This window comes from Elephas maximus, chromosome 24 (genome assembly GCF_024166365.1).
Source record: "Elephas maximus indicus isolate mEleMax1 chromosome 24, mEleMax1 primary haplotype, whole genome shotgun sequence".
In the NCBI taxonomy this organism is placed as follows: domain Eukaryota; kingdom Metazoa; phylum Chordata; class Mammalia; order Proboscidea; family Elephantidae; genus Elephas; species Elephas maximus.
Window position 1 is genome coordinate 12,366,263 of NC_064842.1, and position 17,086 is coordinate 12,383,348.

Below are 17,086 nucleotides of genomic sequence, written 5' to 3' on the forward strand. Positions count from 1 at the left end.
GCAGTTTTCATGACATATAGAATAAACAGGCATCAATGACTGAAACTTCATATTCTCTAGGAGACTCTACTATAAATGTTTACCAAAGTAATTACTCTTAGTAAAGGGATTAAGACAAAATAAAGGCTAATACATACTTAGATGAGGTACAAACTAGCACCAAATAATTTTCCGTATCCTATAATGAAAGTGAGATTCAATCATTTTTATAGGAATTATGAAAGCACAAAAAAAATCACATGGGACCAGACATTAACAAAAATGAATCAAATGTGAAGACATGCTAAACAATCTTAAGGTTTGGATTAAATATTTTTCTACAGAAATGTCTCTAAAAAACAAAACTTACTTGGTTCCAGCTTCTTCAGGTCCTCCAGTTTGAATTCTTCTCGGGACTGTGTGGACTAAAGTGAAAACACGCAGATCACATGTTTTTATTACAGAGATTTCACTGCACTTCCATTACCCAGAAACACCCTATGTCTTTTAAGTAGAAAAAGCCAAATATTCAAAAAGTAGCCAAAATAAAGGAATCTATTTCTTGATTTCAAGGTTTAAAATGGAAAGTCACAAATTAGTTTTGTTTGTTTTTGCATTCTTCAAAATATTCAGGCTACCAGTAACAGAAAAAAGTTGAAATCATGTATTTCATTTCCACAGTATTACTGTACCTGATGAATTCCTATTGTTATAAAACTCCTCTGAGGCGATACTTGCGGCTTAAATACCTATTATCTTATTAGAATCTTGCAGAATATTTTCTTTTCCTTTTATTAGGAAAAAAACCCAAAAACTTATTTACCTGTAAAGCTGCACTTCGTAATTCCAAGCATGTTGCAATTTTGCCTATGGTTTTCTGTAGGCAAAAGAAAAAACTATAAATACCAAAAATATTACAACTGTTTTAAAAAATCAAGTTACTTTTTACCCATGAGATCTGTAATTCTTTTAAACAAGTTAAATTTTCTTTCTTTCCAACATCTTGCAGACGTCAGAGAAGAGTAACAGGTGGTCAAAGGCGGGCTACGGAGACAAGGTGAGCGTACCTTCTCTCCCGCCCTAACTTGCCACGACCAATCCACCAATCGTAAATCACGTTTGCTTTGGCAACACCTTCAGATGTGATTTAAAGGGCCTTCCTGACATCTTTTTCAAGACTCGCTTTCTCTTCTTCTGCATAATGCCTGAAATTCACTGAGAAACTTAAAAATGAAAATACCTGAAAGTTAGCACAATGGTAGAGAATTCTGGCTTAAGTTCAAGCTTGACTTGTCTAATTAAAAACACAGGCAATATTAAGCAAAATCACTATTTATCATGAATGATGGCAAATTTTACAGTCAGGTCTGTTTTACATCCTATAGTAAACTACAACATAGCTATCAATGACAGGGTATAGTCCTTGCTCTTAATCAGCTCAGATTCTACTATGTGAGGTAAGAAAAGCAAAGGTACCTGGGTCTGCCATTACGTGTCCTGAAGAAACAGAAAAGCAGTTGGTGTTAGGAATGAAACCCCAGCGATGAGGAGGATTTCTAAAACTAAAGAATTTAGAAAACAACTAACAGAGGAATTTGTTCTTACTTTAACAGTAAATTACACAGAAGTTTTTTGAACAGAAGAGTGACTCTATCAGAGTTGCCCTTTAAGAAAATTATTGCGATCACCATACACATGGGTTGAAGCAGAAAACGGAAATGATGGAAGGTAAGATCCATCTGGTTATTTCACCTGTCCAGGTAAAAGGTAATCAGAACAGGAGTGACTACGGTGGAAATAAAAAAGAGGAGACCCCAAGATCAGGCAGATGAATTACGCCCATCAAAAACACTGAAGTCCTTCTAAAAGAGACCTTTCTTAAATTCTTATTAGAAAGAAACCAATGTCTAACCCGAGAGGGACGTATTTATGCTGATATTTGCAACGCCTGAACAATGAAATCTTTGGGGGGAAAATGGCATGTTTTTCTAAATGTACTGACGACTTACAAAAGTTGAGTAAATTGGATTTGATAGTTTTCTCTTCGGTGAATTTTTCTCGGGAGGTAAATGAGGTGCCAAGAGGAGTTACAAGTACCATCCTGACCACCGGTGCTTAGTCCAGGGGGCGCTGGACAATCCCTGTGTCCAATACGCAGCTGGTAGGGAAACTCACAAAGTAAACCGCTGCTAAGCAAGACGTGACTCTCAGCCAAGGAACAAGTAATAGTATTTAACTATCCCTAAAACCTTTAAAAATTCTTTTCAATCCCAGCATAACACTTTAGAAAATGTCCAATTAATTTCCGAAGACATTATATTTAAATATAGTAACAGACGGAGTCAAGATACTCAGAGTAGATCTATTTACCTTCTCAAATAGCTTTTGCCTAAAAACCAGCAATAGTCTTTCCTCTATAAAATTTCATATCCTCAGGTTGTTGTTGTTCAAATATACGATTAAAATCTGACAAAGCCAGTAAATACTTTTAAACAATAATAATGATAATAAATATTATTATTATTATGCCTAAGTACTGAGCACTAAGTGGCAGGCTCTCCTAAGTGATTCACAAACAATTAATATATTTAATCCTCACTATAACCCTACTGAGTTAGATACTATTTCCCCCATTTTACAGATGTGAAAACTGAAGCACAGAGAAGTTAAGTGACTTGCTCTAGATATCAATGTCTTCCCTATAACAAAACAGTGTATTTATGTTTAACATGGTTTAGTACAATTTACCAATTTTTGTATTCTTTCACCTTTGTTTTTTGAAAAGGATTTTATCTGTATTAAGTGAACTGTATCAGTGTGTAAGTCTTTAAAAATATTAGTTAACTCCTTTTCCTTCTTTACCATAAAATCCATTTGATTTGAGATGTTCAAGATTTAAGGCAAAATTCTGTAGCTTTATAACTAGGACTGTACTAATAAACTATTTTAAATTTAAACGTTTCTTCAAGTTAAGCAAAAGCAACAACTATTTATCCAGAATCCACTGAAGTATGGCAAAATACCAACAGGCAGTATTCGTAACTATTTTAAGGGACCACACCCAACCTCAGTATTAAAAAAGGCGTGAAACACTGTCATTTTCATCTGTAGGAGTATCTTTTCAAACACGCAGCATTTAATTTTTTTTTAACATTGATGTCAAAATCAAGTGCTTGTGTCTATAATTAAACTTCACCTTTCTTAGACACAAATGGTTAGAAAATAAGAAGCACAAGGTCATGTGTGCAAAGTGTAAGTATTGATTATTAACTATTGTGCAATAAGACTAAACACTAAGTGAAGTTAAGTTTTAGAAAGATTTAGATTATTAAATTATTCAAATTAACTGCTTATATCCAGTATGATACAGAAGTGGAAAATGTCCTCATTTTCAGAATATTAGCTGTTTTACTTAGTAATTGCTAAGGAAAATGACAACTCAAAAAGAGTAGCAGATGACAAAATGGAATAAAAACGGACAATTAAAAAGCTAAATTAACTTTCTAGAATGTATTCAACTTATCTAAGGAAAATAGATTTTAAAAAAATACACACAGTTAAAGCAGTATAGCCTCACTTATCCTGACTTAAGTTTTTCAGATTTAAAGAGCCAGGCATCTGCTGTCCAAGTGGGAGAGGGAGGATGGGAGGTGGGTGGGAGTAGAAAGGGGGAAACCTACAAAACATAAAACAAGCTTGTATGCTGGAATTCTCCTCACCACCAAATTTGATTCAAAACAGAGAAAAATTTTCTAAGCACCACGAGACAGGACATTCTAGTCTATCCAGAAACTTACATGAGAAAATCTACTACACCAAAGCAGGGAATTCAACGGAATGAATGCTTCTGGCAGCTATTCTTTGGCTACTAAGCCCAGTGGTTATAATGACAGAACTATTGAGAACTGAAATGAAAGCTAAATCAGCTAATCATGGGGGAGGGTCAAGTAAGAATGATAAACTTTTGTATTTTAGACGAGAATGAATAGAGAATCTATAACCAAACCAAAACCAAACCCAGTGCCGTTGAGTCAATTCCGACTCATAGTGACCCTATAGGACAGAGCAGAACTGCCCCATAGAGTTTCCAAGGAGGGCGTGGAGGATTCGAACTGCTGACACTTTGGTTAGCAGCTGTAACACTTAACCACTACGCCACCAGGGTTTCCGGAGAATCCATATGAAGTGTTAATACTATTTATCACCAATTAATAGAGTTTAGAGAGATTAGTAGTTCTGCTTTAGAGTTCTCATGGTTTCAAACAAATACTGTGAAGATGCACACAAGCTACCTCTCTCATAAATTAGGATTTATCTGTCTTAAATAGTAATCGTATATAAATGCCAATAACCTAAGATCCAAAAAAGCATTTACTCATCAAACATTTTTGAGAGCTCTCTGTGACTAGACAGTAAAGAGCATTCTAGAGAGAGAGCTCTTCAGAAATACGGAGAGTTTAAAAAAAAAATTTTTTTTTCAGTATCCCACAAACTACCGTATGGTTGGAATCATTCTAAAATTTGCCACTGCCACAAAAAATTTAAAATATTGAGTATAAAGAATATAATTTAAAATAGGAAACATAAAGAATAATTTTGCTTACAACATTGTTCTCCATTTTCCTCTTTTGAGGAAAACACAATCAAGTTTCCTCTCCTTGGCTTACATGTTAAGTCTGGCATTCCATTAACTTTGCAGACCCAATGGTTTATATCAAAATTTCTGATAATATCCAGTAATATGTTCTAAAAAGGGGGAGGGGGAACTTCCAAAGACAAATACATTAAAGAAACAGTGCATACCAATAAAAAAAAACCTAAACATACACATTAGCATATTAAAAGTCCTGAGAAGGTATAAACTCTGTTCAAATAACATCTATTATATTTTCAGAGCCAATGATCCCCAGAGCACATCTGGGCAATTCTTGTGTTCCAACCACATATTAACTTGGAGCCTTTGATGACTTTTTCCTTCTGTGACATTCAAATAAGGCCTAATGTGAATAAGAGGTTTTTGGCCCACTGTGAATTTTTTTTTTCCTGTATTTTTAAAGGAAATTAAACTTCTAAATGCATATAACTTGCTTTATATTTATAATGTCGTACAGAGTGATTTGGGAGTTCTTCTCCAAGCCCAAGGAATAGGCAGGCAGGCACAGGCTCTCTCTGTAGTCACAACCGGCAGCCACAAATGCCTCCTAGGCAGGTTATTATAAATTAACAAATACCTCAGAAATCAGGCCTCTAGGAGAGGAGGAGGCGCAGAATGCTTCAAAGGTAGAGGTCGTTGGGAGAAGTGGGGGTACCTTTTAAGATCATTTAGTGTTATCTAATCGCTTGTTTCCCATATAAGGAAACTGAGGCCCAGAGACAGAGCCAGGATTCAAGACTGGGTCTTTTGTCTCCAGATTTCAGGGTACTTCCCCCAGGTCAGGCTTCCCTTCTGGTCCTTCTGGAGTATAAGACCTTGAGAAGGGGCGGGTGGTTGTAACCAAAGATAAATTACAAAAACAGAGGCAGCCAGGTGGCTGTGAAGGAACAGCTATACGTTATGGGGCGGCGTTATTTTAGCCTTAGAAAGCATTAAGGAAAAGTTCATTTTTTTCATCGGTCGAATTATCATCCTAAAACGAGGCTCATTTCTCTATAGTTTTTTGTCTGCTTGTTTGTTTGTTTTTGGTAATTTTAGTTTGTTTTGGAAGGGCAAATTATATTTAAGGTCATGTTGCTCATAGGTCCCATAGCTAAGCAATCGATGGTGGAGACAAAGCATTTAAGCAACTCAAGGCAAAAAGGTAATTAAAATATGGGTTTGTTCAAAACATTTTTAATTTCCTAAGTTTCATTTTTTCGTACTCATAACATCCTGTTACCTATCAACTTATACACTCAGATATTTCAGATGCTGGTCATCAAAATTTAGGTGTTTTAACTCTCAATTCTGTGACACCAGCTGGTCATTTTCTAATCAATTCCCAGGTAGATTTCACAAATCGATCATTTCCTCTGTGGCTGTTGTTTTCCAGGGCGAAAATCCCACATCTCCTAAATCTAGGGAGATGTTCTAACAAAAGGTTACTCTACTCCAGGCAAGTCTCTGGGTCTGGAACCTAAAGATTTCCAGAAAGGCTAAAGAAAGATCTCTCAGTGCTCTGAGAGTGACAGCTTATCTTCCACAGAAGAAACCGATCCTGATAAATAGCAAATTCTAATTGGAAGTGCTCACAATGCACGCTAACACCCCAAACAAACAAGAAACAAAAAGACCAACTAAGTTCCTGAAGGCATAAATGACAGATGATGCTGTTATGGTAGATAGTAGCATTTACAAAAGAAAAAAATACCTTGTCTAATCGTAGCAACATGTTTTTTGTAGGTCCAAGCACTTAAAAAAATACAAATTTACTAACTTGTGCAAGACATATGACTAACCCTTATCACTAAGTGCTCCCCCCAAACTCCTACAACAGACTAAAAAAAAGTCTGTTTAGAGGTACTTAAATTATGTGCAAAAAGGGCCTCCTACCGCCCACCTACCCTTTATGCAGAAAAAAAAAGAAAGAATAAAAGCAAATTAGATATCCAGAGTTTTCGCTTTTTTTTTTTTTAGCAGAACTTTACCACATGGAGATGTAAGCCAAAGACTGATACAATTCTTTACTTTATCTACAAGATAGAGAACTGACTTAACACTGGATACTTTGAACCAGGGGAAAAATGGGAGTTGTTTCCTCCCGTTTCTTCCCACTCCTTCAGAGTAAAGCTTCCTAAAGTATCTCATTTTTCATAATCTCGAGTAGTACAGGGAATCAACTTGACACATGGAAATTTTAATTCAAGGAGAAAGAGCACCATTGGAACATTTTGCAACACTATGCATTTATTTTGCTGATGGATTCTTATGCCAAATTCTTGACTTGAACAGTCATGGGTTTTTTTTGTTTGGTTGGTTGGTTGGTTTGTTTTTTATTGACAGGAAGTAGAGAAGCAGTTTAGAAAGTTCAAGGTTAAACAAGTGTTGAGGTGGGATGTTATTACTTACAACCCTTCTGTTTCCCCCAAGTGACGCTGGACAAACTCCAGTCTCTGGGTCACCCTTGACTCCCACCCCAAGCAGAGTGCGGATGGCCGCTACTAAAGTTAAACAAAGTCTAGATGGCTTGTGCTGGGCTGCACTGAATAAACCCATTAAGTGACAGACCACACGATACCTCTAAATGATCACCTCCCGATAAAAATTCAACTCAGGCAAAGCATAACTAGTATCATTCTTTTTACTTAGAAGTATAACAGGTTTTTGTTGTTTGTTTTTTGCTTAATGGACTCAAAAGACAGAGCCCTTTCCATCTGGGATCTGATACAGCAAGAGATTCTTTCATGGTACCTTTTGTTCTTCTGTGAACTCAGAATTATTGTGTTGAGCTTGGGCCTCTTTTTGTAGGTGTCTTGCTAATCTGTAAGAAGAAAAAACACATCTTTTTCAATTGAAAGAAAGCAAGTTATTTCAAGTGCAACAGGGGGAAACGAACCTTTTAAAAAGCAAACAGTGATGTACAGTAGTACTTTATTGTTTTCAAAGTATGAATCTATATTATCTTCAGAATCAAACTCTTTATACAAAGATGACGAAAATAAGATATAACACTTTTCGTACCATTTCACGGGGACAAATTTCAGCTCCACGCAGTAAAAACTGTATCTTAGAGCTGGAGAAAATCTCAGAGGGCATCTAATCCAACTTCCTTTAAACGCATGAATCTCCTCTAAGACAAGCCAATAGGCAGTTGTCCAGATTCTGCTTAAACACTTCCAGTGATAATACCAATACCAATAATAAATAGTACCAGCTAGAAATACTTTGTCGTTAAATTTCTGATAACACTCTCTCAAATTATGCCTTCTTGGAGAGACTTTCCATGGAAAATAAAGAAAACCCTCTATAAATCAGACATGGAAATCACTGTTTACCCAGCAAACATCAGACTTAAGAGAGCGGCTAGGGTTCAAGTGAGTTTTCAAGGATGGATCTACGTCACTAGCCCAAGTTCCACAGTGAGGATTCAAAGCTATTTCAGAGAAAGGAAAAATCGTAACTCTTATAACGAAACAATAAAACATGAAATAAAACAATGGGCAAAGGGTTTTGCAACAATAACAACGATCAAAAAAGGGGGGCTGATAGACGCTGATACTAACTAGACATAACCAATCATCTCATGGGGTTAGTTTTTCTGGTTTGGGGGCTCAGGGCTATTGTCTCTCAGGACAATCCAGTCCATTGGCATAATACACTTCTTAAAGTTTGTGTTCTATCTCCCAGTATGGTTTGTGTCTGAGGCCTTAAAAGCTTACTAGCGGCCATCTGAGATACAACTATTGGTTTTTATCTGTCTGGAACAAAAGAGAAAGAAGGAAACCCAAGAATCAGAGAAGGAGCTGGGCTATGGGACTAACCACCTGCATGAACCACTGCCTCCTCCGCCTTGAGACCAGAAGTACTAGATGGTGCCCAGCTACTATACTGAGCATTCTGACCAGGAACATAATGGAAAAATCTTGTATAAAAAGGGAGAAAAATATGAAACAGAACTTCAGATTCTTAAAGAATCCAGACATACTAGACCTATTGAGTCTGGAGGAGTCGCTGAGACCATGGCCCTGAGTTGCTCTTCTCACCTTGAATTGAAACTATCCCCTGAAGTTACCTTTAAACTAAGTGTCATGGATTGAATTATGTCCCCCCAAAAGTGTGTGTATCAACTTGGTTAGGGCATGTGTGGTTGTCCTCCATTTTGTGATTGTAATTTTATGTTGGGAGGATTAGGGCGGGATTGTAACACCACCCTTACTCAGATCACCTCCCTGATCCAAGATAAAGAGAGTTTCCCTGGGGTGTGGCCTGCACCACCATTTATCTTTCAAAAAGATAAAAGGAAGGGGAAGCAAGCAGAGAGTTGGGGGCCTCATACTACCAAGAAAGCAGCACCGGGAGCAGAGCGTGTCCTTTGGACACAGGGTCCTGTACCTGAGAAGCTCCTTGACCAGGGAAGATTGACGACAAGGACCTTCCTCCAGAGCCAACAGAGAGAGAAAGCCTTCCCTCTGGGGCCGACACCCTGAATTTGGACTTGTAACCTACTAGACTGTGAGAAAATAAATTTCTCTTTGTTAAACCATCCACTTGTGGTATTTCCGTTATGGCAGCACTAGGTGACTAAGACACTAAGTAACAATTTAGCCCAAACAGTAACGACTGTCACCCTTGAGTACTGTGTTACTTAAAAAAAAATTACATAAGACCAAAGGGTTAACAGCTATTTTAAAGCATAGATGAGAAGGCTGGGGGTCAGGGAGATTCAGTAAATGGAAGTGAAAAAACTAGAACAGAAATATGACACAATATGAAGAATTTAACCAATGTCAATGATCATTATGTCTAGAAATAGGGAATGGGAGTTTTGCTGTATCTATAAAAAATAAAACTAAAAAAATAATAAAATTAAGAAACATTTCTAAAGTCAGAGATAATAAATGGTGAAGACGGGATTTGAAACCAAAAAAAAAAGGGGGGGGGGTGAAGGATTCAAATAGACATTTCTCCAAAGATACAAAAATGGTCAAAAAGCACATGAAAAGATGCTCAATATCATTAGTTGTTGTTAGCTACTACAGAGGGCCAGCAAAAAAATACAAAGACCCTCAACAAGATGAACTGACACAGTGCCTGCAACAGGGGGCTCAAGCACAACAACAAATTACGAGGATGGCGCAGGATCGGGCAGTGTTTCGTTCTGTTGTACGCAGGGTCACTATGAGTTGGAATCGACTTGATGGCACCTAACGACACCACCACCATAGAGTCAGTGACCTATGAACTCACAGTGACCTGTGTATAACAGGACGAAACACTGCCCAGTCCTGGGCCATTTCCATGACTGGCTGTAGATTGGACCACTGTGACCCATAGGGTTTTCACTGGCTGATTTTCCTAAGTAGGTCACCAGGCCTTTCTTCCTAGTTCTTGTTAGTCTGGAAGCTCTGCTGAAACCTGTTCAGCGTCATAGCAACATGCAAGCCTCCACTGACAAGATAGGTGTTGGCTGCATATGAAATATATTGCCTGGGAATCAAACTCAGGTCTCCCACATGGAAGGTGAGAATTCTATCACTGAACCACCACTGTCCCCTCATTAGCCACTAGGGAAATGCAAATAAAACCACAATGATATTACCACTTCACACCCACTAGGATGGCTACAATTAATCACAAGCGTGGTCGAGGATGTGGCGAAATTGGATCCTTCATACATTGTCAGTGGTACGGTAAAATGGTGCAGCTGCTTTGGAAAACAGTCTGGCAGTTTCTCAAAAAGTTAACATGGAATTACCATCATGACCCAGCAATTCCACTTCTAGGTACATACGCAAGGGAACTGGAAACATGTTCACACAAAAACTTGTATACAAATGTTCACAGTAGCATTATTCATAATAGCCCGAAAGTAAAAACAACCCAAATGTCCTTTGACTGATGATAAACAAAATGTGGTATATTCACACAATGACATTTTATCCAGCTATAAAAAGGAATGAAGTACTGATACATGCCACAACATGAACGAATCTTGAAAATATTATGCTGAGTGGAAGGGTGCCAGACACAAAAGGCCACATATTGTCCCAAAAAAGGAAATCCACAGAGACAGAAAGCAGATTAATGGTTGCCAGGGGATGGGAAAACAGGCGAATTAAGAGTGGCCGCTAACAGGTACAGGGCTTCTTTTCGGGGTGACGGAAATGTTCTGCAGAGCGGTGATGGTTGTACAACCCTGTGAACACACTAAAAACCACAAAGTTCAGATTTAAAATGTGAATTTTATGTTGTGCGAAATTTACCTCAGCGAAGAAGTTTCCGGGGGGTGGGGGAGGTAAATAGCTCAAGGGATTGAAACAATACTTTGTAGTACATTCTCTAACTCACAAAAGAATTTGAACATATCATTCCCAAGCATACTACACTAAGGGGGCAGGAATACAAAGGGTAGCAAGTGCTAGATTGTCTACCAAGTGAATTGCAGGAGGCAGTTCAACAAGTTTCCAAAAATGGTACCAGATGTGAGATTTCTGTTCTATGCAATCATGTCTCTAAAGATCAGGAATAAAGTTCGTTACATTCAATGACCTCTATCAAATCTATGAAAGGTTTTGTGAGGTTTACAATTAAAAGTTACCCAAACAATTTGGTCTTTGTCCTTGGTTCCTCAGAGACATCCTCTAAAACCTTGCAATTTCTCCAGTATCTGAAGGATCTGTGATGACGGCTCCAGACCACACCTACCTAACAGGTTCTGTTAATGAACGGTGTCAGGTAGGGGCTGGCCATGCCAGAAAGACCCATTATGTGATATCAGCTGACCTCTGAGATGGGGGCATGAGAAATTATCAATCATACCTACATAATAAGGCCCCAAAACAGGCTCTGGACACTGAAGCTCCATGGGCTTCCTGATTGGTGAAAGACCACACACAAAAGAGGGTAGCACATCCCTTTTTGGGACATGGAAGCTCCTTCCAGACCTCGCCCTATGTGTCCCTTCATTTGTATCCTTTTTGCTATAATAAACTGTTAATAGTAAGTATAACATTTTCCTGAGGTCTGTGTGTCATTCTTAAGATTACTCAACCAAAGACATCAATCAGGTCAGAAGTAAGGAGGGGCCCTGGGAACCTCTTAGCTTTTGGCTGACATCTAGAGCAACCCCACGTACAATGGGATGGGACCCTTGTGATCCATGGGGTTTTCACTGGCTGATTTTTTTGTAAGTAGATCTTCAGGCCTTTCTTCCTAGTCTAAGTCTGGAAACTCTGCTGAAACCTGTTCAGTATCATAGCAACACACCTGCCTCCACTGACAGATGGGTGGTGGCTGCGCTTGAGCTGCGCTGGCAGGAAGTCAAACCCAGGTCTCCCGCACGGAAGGCGAGAATTCCACCACTGAGCCACCACTGCCTCCTGAGAATTTACCATGTGACCCAGCCATTCCACTCCTGGGTAAGAGAAGTGAAAACATGTATCTACAAAAACACGTGAATGTCTCTCGCAGTATTATTAACAGCCAAAAGCCAGAAACAACTACCCCATCAACTAGGGCATGGATACAAAGAATGCGGTATCTCACACAGTGTAACAGAGCTCCGCCATAAAAAAGAACAAAGTACTGATACCCTGGTGAAGGACTAGTTTTTTCTCCCAGTCTGTCCTAGGCTCTTCTGTTAAACACAATAAAAGTATCTTGAAGATGTCAAACTGCTCTAAAGCTTCTATATGCTTACTCTCCATGCTTTATTATCTCATTTCACACTCGTAACTACCTGCAGACCAGCCCTTATCTGTGGATCCCACTTTGGGTACCGAAACCAAAAACCAGATCTGTTGCTGTCGAGTTCATTCAGACTAACAGCGACCCTACAGGACAGAGCAGAACTCCCCCTAGGGTTTCCAAGGCTGTAACCTTCACGGAAGCAGATTCCTACACTTTTCTCCCACAGAGCGGCTGGTGGATTCAAACCACTGGGCCTTTTGGTTAGCAGCCAAGTGCTTTAACCACTGAGCCACCAGGGCTCCTTATACTTTGAGTAGTACTGATATAAAGTATGGTGAAGATGACTACAGATAGGTACTATCCAGTCTTCGGACTCATCCATTCAATGAACAAATATTTATTGTGAATCCGTGTTCTAAATAAACACCTCTGGAGTGATCCCGTGAACGTGTGATTCGAAGCAACAGTTCCTGCATGGCTCAGCCATAAGTTAGGAGCCACGTATTCCCAGGTAGCTGAAAAGAGGTGACTTGCTAAATGGAGGGATTTTTTATTGACCATGTGTATTTTGGCGAACAATTTTAATTTTGACATAATTTGTCTAAATCTTCCAACAGTGTTTTAGCATCAACTCCTTTATGTTCCCACAGCACACTCCTAAATTCATCTGTTCAACAAGTATCTACTGATAGCCTAATGCTACTCTGGACACCAAGCATACAGCAGAGAATGAAAGAGAGTGCCCCCTCCCCAACAGTCTGCCCTCAGAGAGCTTACATTCTAGGAGCAGAGACAGTAGACAAAAAGAACACGTAAAATATTTTAGATGGTGGTAAGTGCTATAGAAAAACTGAAGCCCTGTGCGGGGTAGGATGTGCAGGACTGATGTAGAAGGAGTGGGGATGGACTGCAGAAGGCCTCTCTGATGGGGTAACATTTGAACAAAAATCTGAAGTAGGTGACCAAGCAACCCAAGTAATGCAAGGAAGAATGCCCTTGATGGAGAAAAAGTAAGACAGAAACCCTACGGCAGAAGCATGCTTCATGGCGTTAGGTGCCATCTAGTGACTTCAACCTGTAGTAACCCCAAGTGACAGAGCAGAACAGGCACAGGGTTTTCTAGGATGTAATCCTTACAGAAGCAGATCGCCAGGTTTTTCACTTGCAAAGCCACTGGGTGGGTTTGAACTGCCAACCTTTTGGTTAGCAGCAGGGTGCCTAACCTGTTGTGCCACCAGGGCTCCTCAGGAGTGTGGCAGCACTTACTGTTTTCACACTTCAGTAACAGCATTTCACAATTATACTGAAATCCTCCATTAGACTCTCAGCGCTCTGAGGAGAGAAATCATATCTCACTCATCTTTGTATCCCGGCCCTTACTGCTGAGTGATGGCATGGCTTGAGCTACGGTACTTTGTATCACATCATGATCCTACAAACACCTGTACTTCCTCACCCAACACTCCCTAATAAACCTGCCCCTCTATGTTGTATGGCTATAAAAACACTGCTGCTTACCCAATTAGATATCCCAATCATTCTAGACACTTACTCCATCTTCACTCTCAATATTCATTCAGTCAGCGACTAAATCCTGTCAATTTTCGTTTTCATCATTATCCAAAAAATGACCGCTTTCGAGACGATTCCGACTCATAGTGACCCTATACGACAGAGTAGAACTGCCTCATACGGTTTCTAAGGAGCAGCTGGTGGATTTAAACTGCCAACCTTTTGGTTAGCAGCCAAGCTCTTAAACACTGCACCACTAGGGCCCCTTCATCATTATACCCAAAACCCAAACCCACTGCCGTTGAGTCGATTCTGACCTATAGCAACCCTACAGGATAGAGTACAATTGCCTCCAAAAGTTTCCAAGGAGCAGCTGATAGATTCAAACTGCTGACCTTTTGGTTAGCAGCCAAGCCCTTAAACACCATGCCACCAGGGCTCCAATTTATTTTACTAATTTTTTCATTCATAAACTCTGCCCCATAAAATTCCCAAGGAGCAGCTGGTGGACTGGAACTGCTGACCTTCTGGTTAGCAGCCAAGCTCTTAACCACTATATCATCAGGTACCCTCTTCATCATTATCCCAATGCCACTGAGTTGATTTCTTTATACTAGGCCCCAAACGGTCTCTTCCACCCCAGCCTTTCCTTCTAAACAGATAAATCCAGAGGTCAGCTTGCCTTCGCTTCTGCATAAACTAATTTAAAATTCTTGACCTTATTTTATACGCAGCCCGTATATTTGTAAAATTTAAGCCAATCTTTACAATTGTCTATTCAAAGTTGACACTGATAATTTTTATAATTATGGGAATATTCTGTATCATGAGGAGCCCTGGTGGCACAGTGGTTAAGCACTCAGCTGCTAACTGAAAGGTCGGCAGTTCAAACCCACCAGCTGCTCCACAGGAGAAATATGTGGCAGCCTGCTTCTGTAAAGACTTACAGCCTTGGAAACCCTATAGGGCAGTTCTACTCTGTCCCATAGGGTCACTAGGAGTCTGAATTGACTTGACAGCAATGGATTTTTTTGGTATTCTGCATCATGAAGTTCATAGGTTAGAACTGAGGTTCAACAATGGATTTGTACGTGCCCTGAGGTTCAACAATGGATTTGTACGTGCCCTGAGGTTCAACAATGGATTTGTACGTGCCTATCTATCACCTTCATTCATATGTTTCTAGAAATTCCAACTAAACAGCTTGCATACTCAAGTTTGCTTCGTAATTTCAATTGGACATGGTATTCTTCACTTTCCATTGTGAGGGCTGCTGCGGGAGTGACAACAGCTGCTAGGTCCCACGCCACCACAGGCGAGAGGCAGGTTTATATTTCTGAGTATGCAGTTTTAAGTTAACACACAGACTGAGTATACACAGGTGCTCACTTTCCAACTGGCTAAAGCATGAAAGGCTATGATTTCTGGTAAGAAAGGAAATCCTCTAATTGTCCAATTCACTTTATAGAATTACCGTCAACACATGTTAAACAGAGCATCTTAAGTACTATGTAGTAGAGAAAATAGGATTTGGAATAAAAAAATCCCAAATTTTGGTGGTGTAGTTTTGTGACCCTGGGGTAATCTCTTTAACCTGAGCTTCAGTGTCCTCATTCTGTGAAAGGAGAGTGATATTCTCACTGCATAGCTGCGGGAACACGTAAAATCGTCTGAAAGTGCAAAATGGCCCAGAGCACAGGACTTTTTGAAACTACAGGCAATTCAAAGTCAGCAGGATTGGGGAAAGATCTATACACTTAAATGATCTCAACTGTCAGATAAAAACAAGTAAGTACTGTGGGGAAAGGGTAAGAATTTAGCTCTTCCAAGTACCAATTCTGCATTCTTTCCAGAAGACACTGGAAAAAAAAAAAAAATGTTTTTCTCACTCATGTTTCATGCTTAGTAAAACCTCCAACAATAACTCGTTTTAAACCAGTAAGTAATAAACGGCATCCGTTTACAAACAATACCATTTTGGTGGACAGTTCTTATTTTCCAGGAAATGTGCAAGAAACCAGGCAAGACTGTAGATTTACATAAATCTTGTCTTTTAATTTAAAAAACTTCCCTGAAGTTTTGTTTTGTTTTTGCCCCGGGAAACCAGAAAGAACTGGGACTCCGGTAAGGAGACCAGTACTCACATGTACCCCGCAGCTATACATTCTACACAGGAAAAGGAGGAGGGACCCAAGGAGGGCGTGGTGGCTCCTGTGTATTAATTCACATTTTACTCTCTTCTGTTCACATCCTGCGCGGACTCCACCCAAAGCAACTCTGCGAGGGGGTGGGTGGGACTCCCAGCCTAGCAAATAACAGTCCCAGAAAGCGAAAGGGAATCGAGGTGAATAGTGAAAACACGGCTCACTAGACAGAGGTGGAGAAGGGGCGCGAGGGGGAGCCTTCTTTTGGCAGGAGCAGCAGCCTTGGCCTCGCTGCTTCCTAGGGGTACCCCCTCCCCTCAATGGCAACCAGCTCTCTCGGGTCCCCCACACGGGGGGAGGAAGACAGGCACTCGCACAGGGCAAGGGCACCCATCCCTGGAGCGTGGGCGGAGAACACCCAACTACTCCTCAGAGATTTTCAAAGAGAAATCACGGGGCGGCGACCAGAAAGAGGCGGAGGAAAAAAGAAAAAGGAAACTGGCAGCGGAGTGGGGACGGCGAGGTGGTGGGCAGAGCTAAGCGGGGAACCTGTTAGGGCCGGCGCCCCCGGACACAGCCGCTACCTGTTGGACCGAGCGGAGGGGAGGAGGCCGAGGGGCCCCAGGGCGCCGAGCCGCCGTCTCCGGGGCAGCCTCTCCGGGGCCAGGGGACCTCAGCCCCAGCGCCCGGAGGGCCCCGCCCTGAGAAGCCCCGGCTGCAGACGCGGGGCTGAGGGGCGCCCCAGAAGCCGGGGGCGGCCGACTGCAGCCAGGTGGCCCGCCCCCGGGAGTCACTCACATCTGATACTCGTCTATCGCCTCCACCAGCTGGCCCCAGGAGTCGAAGTCGGCGCCCCTCCTAAAGCTGGCGCCCCAGCGCTGCAGCAGGCTCCGGGTCACCTCCGACATGGCCGGGCGCCACCCGGGCCCCTCCCGGCCCCAGCCCTCCGCGGCCGGGCTCTAGGGCGCCATGCCCCCCGGGCCTGGCCCCGACATTAACAGGGCCAGGAGGAACCACCCCGGCCACCACCGCCACACGCCGAGGAGCCGCCCAAGCCCATTTGCCGCCACAGCCAAACTTGGCGGCTCCGAGGGGCCGCCCCGCGGAAGCCCCGCCCCCGAGGCCC

The 17,086-nt window shown here is 41.2% G+C and overlaps 2 protein-coding genes across 3 annotated transcripts in view; both read right to left on the reverse strand.

The window, feature by feature from the left end:
• Positions 1-17,068, reverse strand: part of AIDA (axin interactor, dorsalization associated) — a 41,612-nt gene extending 24,544 nt beyond the window's left edge. The window contains exons 1-4 of one of the 2 annotated variants that reach the window (XM_049868039.1): positions 7,367-7,442; positions 1,456-1,476; positions 803-856; positions 350-404 (exon numbers count right to left, since the gene is read on the reverse strand). In XM_049868039.1, coding sequence (XP_049723996.1) covers positions 350-404; positions 803-856; positions 1,456-1,468 — 122 coding nt within the window. In that variant the 5' untranslated portion in view covers positions 1,469-1,476; positions 7,367-7,442. Of the gene's footprint in view, positions 1-349; positions 405-802; positions 857-1,455; positions 1,477-7,366; positions 7,443-16,758 lie in introns of those variants that run through there. The other variant, XM_049868038.1, reaches the window with a different exon arrangement.
• TLR5 (toll like receptor 5) overlaps positions 1-17,086 on the reverse strand; it is a 566,717-nt gene that overhangs the window by 96,155 nt on the left and 453,476 nt on the right. The gene's annotated exons all lie outside the window — the stretch shown is intronic.